This window comes from Centroberyx affinis, unplaced genomic scaffold (assembly GCF_046629955.1).
Source record: "Centroberyx affinis isolate AG114_WGS23_722 - 3 ecotype Tasmania unplaced genomic scaffold, CSIRO-AGI_Caff_v1 ptg000950l_1, whole genome shotgun sequence".
NCBI lineage: Eukaryota > Metazoa > Chordata > Actinopteri > Beryciformes > Berycidae > Centroberyx > Centroberyx affinis.
The window spans coordinates 478,968-485,812 of record NW_027279524.1 but is presented as its reverse complement, the minus strand read 5'-3'; the positions used below and the strand labels follow the sequence as shown (position 1 = coordinate 485,812).

The 6,845-nt window shown below is 44.7% G+C and overlaps 2 protein-coding genes across 3 annotated transcripts; both read left to right on the top strand.

Annotated features, from left to right (window-relative positions):
* The first annotated feature begins 1,673 nt into the window (after positions 1-1,673).
* crybb2 (crystallin, beta B2) lies at positions 1,674-3,206 on the top strand. Of its 2 annotated transcripts, none has more exons than XM_071522083.1 (5): positions 1,674-1,757; positions 2,046-2,164; positions 2,500-2,632; positions 2,755-2,897; positions 3,038-3,206. In XM_071522083.1, the coding sequence occupies exons 1-5, from the start codon at positions 1,695-1,697 to the stop codon at positions 3,204-3,206; spliced, it is 627 nt and encodes a 208-aa protein (XP_071378184.1). In that variant the 5' UTR covers positions 1,674-1,694. The 2 variants fall into 2 exon arrangements, with proteins under 2 accessions (XP_071378184.1, XP_071378185.1); XM_071522084.1 differs by having other exon boundaries at positions 1,695-1,737; positions 2,035-2,164.
* Positions 3,207-3,702: 496 nt separating this feature from the next.
* Positions 3,703-6,676, top strand: ctu1 (cytosolic thiouridylase subunit 1 homolog (S. pombe)). Its single transcript, XM_071522088.1, has 3 exons — positions 3,703-3,841; positions 4,904-5,404; positions 5,538-6,676. Exons 2-3 carry the CDS (start codon positions 4,909-4,911, stop codon positions 6,071-6,073), a joined length of 1,032 nt encoding a protein of 343 aa, XP_071378189.1. The 5' UTR covers positions 3,703-3,841; positions 4,904-4,908; the 3' UTR covers positions 6,074-6,676.
* The last annotated feature ends 169 nt before the right edge of the window (positions 6,677-6,845 follow it).

The window sequence follows — 6,845 nt, the reverse complement described above, 5'->3', positions numbered from 1 at the left end:
AATTAAATACTCTGTTCATACTCCGTTCTCATGTCCATCAAACAAGTCTTTGATGTAGCAAGCAAACAAGACTAAATAAAACAGTTACATAATAACAAGCAAATGGGCTCATTAAGCTTTTAAAAGTTGGCTCCTCAGAAAATTGGAGCATGAAGTGATTTTGCTGCAACAACCAGAGGAAGATAAAACTTAATGGGCTTTTTACACAAGGAAACTGGAATTTGTCTTTGTACAAGCCTCTCCTAGATACACACATACATCGACCCATATATATATACAGTATATATCTGGATTTCCTCACAGAGGTCAGAGTGCAGGGTCAGAGGCCGCGCTGCGCCCCTGGAGCAGTTTGGGATTCAGTTCCTTGTTTAAGGGTGTAGTTCAGCAGGGAGGGTGAACAATGTGGATGTAATTCCTGCCTCCCTCGGCCCCTCGTGCAGCCTGAACACTCCCACCATTGAAGCAGAAACCTTCTGGTTGGTGGTCTGTGTCTCTACCTCCAGGCCGACCTGCTGCACCAGAATGTCTATTCCCAGTAGTGACTCAGGCCCACTCTGACTTGCCCTTATTGAACACACTCTGTTATACATTTCACTTCCATGTGTTATACAATCAGCTCAGAAGAAAGCCACCTCTGCTTTCTTAGATCACTGGACTTTCATTCTATCTTCCCGCAATAACTTTGCTTCAACAGAGGACAATATTAACTTCCATCCTCTTACAGGATTGTTGACATTCTGCAAATGCAATGTCAGTAAAGCTGATTAAATGAGTACTTGTACCCTATTGTTTACACTTGTAAAATGGATTCGCACTGCACAGGAGAAAGATGGCAATGGAAAGATGTCAAGTTTGGCCGGTACAGCTAACCTCTGGAAATTATTGTTTTTAGTCCAAATCTTTCTGGCACAGTAAAATTTGCCTTTTTCTATGTATCCGCTCTCTCCCTCTCTCTCTGTATCAATCTCTCTCTCTCTCCCTCTCTGTATCAATCTCTCTCTCTCTGGTGGCACACAGGCTGCTCTCATTGTAGGTGTGGGACTCTTGGCACTGGTTGTGCTGAATCATGTGGATATCGAACAATGAGCGGCTGGACAAAATTGACAACTAATGGAATAACTTAGTGGGGTTGTGAGACCGGGGGGGCGAGCTGCACGGTGACCCCTCACTTCGGTCTGCTGGGCCTATTGCAGGCCGATCTGCAGGCTGGCTCGGACACAGGGGTCTGTTGGCAGAGTTTCCACCCCTGGGCGTCCTGTATATATTGAGCTCAGCATGCCATCGCAAACACACTGGCACAGACAGGTACTGGTAAGGGATTCATGTCCGTCACTCTCTATTTTATTTTATAAAGTATATACTTCGTAGTTTTATCAACATTTATTTGTTATCTTTTATTTGAGGTTTACTCTCTGTGCTCAGAGGGCTTCAAAAATCAGGAGCGTGTTTTGAAGGGAGAGGGATGGGCACTTTTGTTTACATGCATATGAGGAAAAAAAATTGAAAAAAAAAAATCTATAACAAAGGTATTAACAATAGCATGATTTTTACACACTTTAAAAAAAAAAAAAAAAAGTTTTATGTGGACATTCATAGATATTTCTCAGGTACTATATAATTATAATTAATCTCAGTTTTGATTTAGAGTTTTGTCTGTGTTTCCTTTCAGTTGCATCGTTACCCATCCATTCACTATGGCCACAGACCACCAGAACCCTGCATCCAAGCAGCAGCAGCCAGGGACCAGTGCGTTTAAGGTGAGAGGGAAAGAGCAACACAGACAAGCAAACACTGACTCACTACAATTTCCATCTTCCTCTCTAAAGTAAGCATTTGTGCACTCCCCACTTGAATTCTGCAGTATGGTTTGTGTAGAGATTGCATCTTCCAAATATCCAATGCTTTTCTCTGAAATTAAACCGTTGCTATGTTCTTGTTAAATTGTGGTCAATAGCCCAGAAAAGCAAACAATTTCACTTACAACTGAACCTGTTTAGCTGTCCTGAATACTCAAGTTCTTTTTCTTTCCTCCCGTTGACCCACAGCTAATCATCTATGAGCAGGAAAATTTCCAGGGACGCTGCCATGAGCTGACTGGTCCCTGTAACAACCTCCAGGAAGCAGGCGTGGAGAAAGTGGGCTCTATACTGGTGCTGTGTGGACCGTGAGTGTGGGCCAGGAACAGGCAGCACACTAGAGAGAGAGAACTATCGACACCTGACACAGAGAACTGAGAGAGAGAGCTAGTGACAGAGAGAGTGAGCGAGTGAGAGAGAGAGAGAGAGAGAGAGAGAGAGAGAGAGAGAAAGAGAGAGAGAGAGAGCGTGACTGACTGGCGCAGGGAGTGAGCAGGGGAGGGAAAGGAAGAGAAGGGGAGGAAGAAACATGTACATAGGAGAACAAACATCTCTGCGTAAATGATATGTGACAGAGCATTCAACCTTAATTCTGTCTCTATACCCCCCCCCTCCCCCTCCTCCTCCTCCTGTGCCCTCTCAGATGGGTGGGATATGAACAGGCCAACTGTAAGGGGGAGCAGTATGTGTTTGAGAAGGGGGAGTATCCTCGCTGGGATTCCTGGACCAACAGCCGGCGCAGTGACAACATCTTTGCATTCCGCCCCATTAAAGTGGTAACCAAGTGCACTTCACCCTTATACACCCCGCCCCCCCCCCTCTCCTCATTATCCAGTGATCGGTCGCTTACGTTTGGCAAGCCACCCACTGTATTATCATTTCTTTGCTCCTTTCTCAGGACAGCCAGGAGCACAAGATTGTCCTTTATGAAAACCCCAGCTTTGCGGGGAAGAAGATCGAGATCATAGATGACGACGTCCCCAGCTTCCACGCACACGGCTACCAAGAGAAGGTCTCCTCTGTCAGAGTTCAGAGCGGCACGTGAGTCAATCCTCCCAGCACATCTCTCATCAGTTTCATTTCTTGTTGCATGGCTGGCTCTCTCATCACCATCCCTCCACCTCTAAATGCCTCTCATTTTCCCCCCCTCCCTCCCCCTCACTGTGCTCCCTGTGCACCAGTTGGGTGGGCTATCAGTATCCAGGCTACAGAGGCTTTCAGTACCTGTTTGAAAAGGGGGAGTACAAGGACAGCTCTGAGTTTGGAGCCCAGATCCCTCAGATCCAGTCGGTTCGGCGCATCAGAGACATGCAGTGGCATCAGAGGGGCGCTTTCCACCCCACCACCTAAGCTTGTGACTCATTCCTCTAATTGAACCCTGACCTCTGCAACCTCGCTCCTTTCCAACACCCCTTTCCCCCTCATCTACATCAAACTGCATTTTGATACCTACTGCAGTTGTCGCAGTAGTGACATCCTTTGAAGCAAATTAATAAATCCTTATTGCTTACATTTCACTTGGTCATGTGATTCACTTCTGTCTTGCCCACTTCTCAAGTTCTTCCTCTGACTTCTAAGGACTGTTCACAGTTTCAATAAGGGACGTCACAAGTGGCTGACTAAAAGCAGGAATTAAAGTTATGTCAGTAATGCTGGATGACATAGATAGGCTATGAATGTATAGAATCCTGAGGAATAAGATCTGGACTGGCTCTAGCTACCCAATTACCACAGGAAATATTGCATACAACATACCTCAGAGTTATTTATTCCATGACTGACCGATAGGCAGCGCTATATAGGCTTCTATTAGTTGACGCCATTTCCGGTTTTGCAGTCGCTGGTGAAGAAGAGCAAGCAACACATGATAGAGCCAATATGCTACTTTATTATTATTAAACAAGTGAAGTTATGATTTAAAGGGGGTTCTACTGATCAACTTGAGTACTCCTTGACATCCAGGCATCGTGTACTTGGAACTTTTGGTATGAAAATGAGAATACATTGTGGGTGGATTTGACTAGCCTACCTAGCTTAGTAGCTAGCCACACTTGGAAACACGTTTTATAATGTTGGCCGTTTGATGTCTTATGTTGAGTTATATGGCAGCAACTCATCTTAACTGTCTGCTTAACTTGATAATTAACTGCAGTTTCTACTTGTGGCTGTAATAATAGAAAGTATAACGCTAGAGACCTCAGTGAAAAGTTTCAGTGGGTGTCCCAGTATCCAAATTAGCTCCGATATGTGCCGGTTACTTGAATAGAGAGAACGTCTCGACTAACTCCATTCAAAACTGTGGTAATTTAATGTCCCTTGCTCGTTGGCAAACGAACATACATGTTAGAAGATGATGTAAGACGTTTTATGAATCGTTAGGCTTAACTGTTCAATTCGGCATGCATCCTATAGAACAGTTTCAACCCAGTCCTCCTGTCCCCCCTGTCCTGCAAGTTTTTGTCCCAGCTCTGCTCTTGCACACCTGATCTAATTAAGGGTTACAAGCTGTCATGAGAGCCCTGTTCAGGTAGATCTGTTTCTACTGCTCAACCAATCAGCATTAAGCCCTTATTTGTATCAGGTGTGCAAGAGAGTAACGATGGTACAAAAACTTGCAGGATGGGGTAAAGGAGGACTGGGTTGGGAAATGCTGCAATACAGCAGTTGGTTCACCTCCTATACTCACTGCCTTCCTCCAAATACACCACAGTGGGCATGCTGGCATTTTATAGAAACAAGTGCTGCTTTGGGTATCGGATGTATGCAGAATTCGCCATTAGATCCTAAAGATTCAGAAGAGATCTGAAGTTATGTTTTACAAGATATGTATGTTTGTCCATGAGAAAAGCATTATCTAAACAGCCAGCCAACTGTATTAAATCATATAGAACAAACATCTTCTCACGTGGGGGTTTGTGGCTCAATGTGCATCTGTTTTGGAGGGCCTTGACATGAAAAGGTTTGGTAACTCCTGTTCTGATCTATAAGGGACTCCTACTGTTTTTATAATGTTCTTTTGTCTATTCAACAAACTGTTTCTCCAACAGTCAGGATGCCTGTCCTGTGCAGCAGTTGTGCTGTGAAGCGTGCCGTGCTAAAACGGCCAAAGACCGGCCACTCGCTGTGTAAGGAGTGCTTCTTCTGGGCCTTCGAGGAGGAGGTGCATCAGACGATCGTGACAGCGCAGCTCTTCAAACCCGGAGAGACCGTAGGGATCGGTGCCTCTGGGGGCAAGGACTCCACAGTGCTTGCACATGTAATGAAGGTCCTGAATGAGCGATACGACTATGGCCTTAAACTTATGCTGCTGTCCGTGGATGAGGGAATCACAGGCTACCGGGACGACTCCTTGGAGACCGTGAAGAGGAACCAGCAGCAGTATGAGCTGCCGCTGAAGATTGTGTCTTACGAGGAGCTGTACGGCTGGACTATGGATGCTATAGTGAAGCAGGTTGGGCTGAAAAACAACTGCACTTTCTGCGGAGTGTTCAGAAGGCAGGCGCTAGACAGAGGAGCCATGATGCTGAAAGTGGATAAGATATGTACAGGTAAGAAATATCAAAGTATGAATACATGAATTTCAACCATTAAGTATGATCAAGCAGCCTTGGTCTAATGGTAAAGAATGACGTGGTATTTTGTTATCATTTGTTACAATCGCTGTGATATGCGTTTGCACAGGTCACAACGCTGACGACGTGGCGGAGACGGTTTTGATGAACGTCTTGCGAGGGGACATCGCTCGCCTGCGCCGCTGCACCGCCATCTCCACGGCCAGCGAGGGGGAAGGGGTTGTGCCGCGCTGCAAGCCCCTCAAATATGCCTACGAAAAAGAGATTGTGCTCTATGCTTACTTCAAAAAGTTGGACTACTTTTCCACAGAGTGTATCTACTCCCCTAATGCCTATCGCGGCTACGCGCGGACCTTCCTAAAGGACCTGGAGAGCGTGCGGCCCAGCTCCATCATAGATGTGATCCACTCTGGGGAGAACCTGTCAGTGCGGGAGGGCGTGAAGATGCCTGTGCAGGGCAGCTGCAGCCGGTGTGGCTACATCTCCAGCCAGACACTCTGTAAATCCTGCGTGCTGCTGGAGGGGCTGAACCGAGGCCTGCCCAAGCTGGGCATCGGGAAACACCACCGCCTGCATGACAAAATCCTCTCCCAGCAGCCTCTTACCAAAGAGGAGGAGAGGAAGCTCAAACCTGTAGACTTCTGAGAATTATTAGGAATGTTTTTATTCACTATTCTGGGGAAATTATATTGAAATTTAAGAGTAAAATCAAATTTGTTGTCTTTGACACAGGGAAATGTAAAATCAGAGAGTTGCTAATTTTGAAATCAGAAAGTTGCTGAGACTTTAAGACATGAAATCTGGCACTGATTCAGTATTTATTTTGTAAGAACATGTTTCCCAAAGGTATTATGAACATTGTAGTTTCCTTAAGCTGCGATTCAATAATACCTAAATGTTAAATGTGCCTAGTTTTCTTTGTCATAATTGGCTGTCTATACAGCACACACAAAGACTCCCCATTTTTGGCAAAGTTTTGTATGAAATGTATTCATATTGTCCCAACATGAGGTTGCTAACATTCTGTTTATTACAGAGTTATTGGATCATGGGAGTTACAACATGTTTGGGTTTTAAAGTACTGCACACTGAGACACACACATGCCTACCTTTTGACCCTGTCTTAGTGACAAGATTATTTATTTTTTGATTTATTTTTTGCTACCTCTGCTGTCCCCAGATTTGGACAGCAGAGGTAGATAATTCTGTATTGTGTGCTATATATTATAATAAATATATTCCCCTGCATGTTACCGTGTTTTTTTTTCTTGATTTCCTTTATTCTGATGAGGAGTGGGTGAAAGTTTTTAGGTTTTGGTATGTATTTACTAACTAACTATTCTGAAGTTAGGCTCAGTGTTCTTGTGAAAGCAAGGGTTGTTACTATACCTGCATTACGTGTAAGTAAATTTGTTGC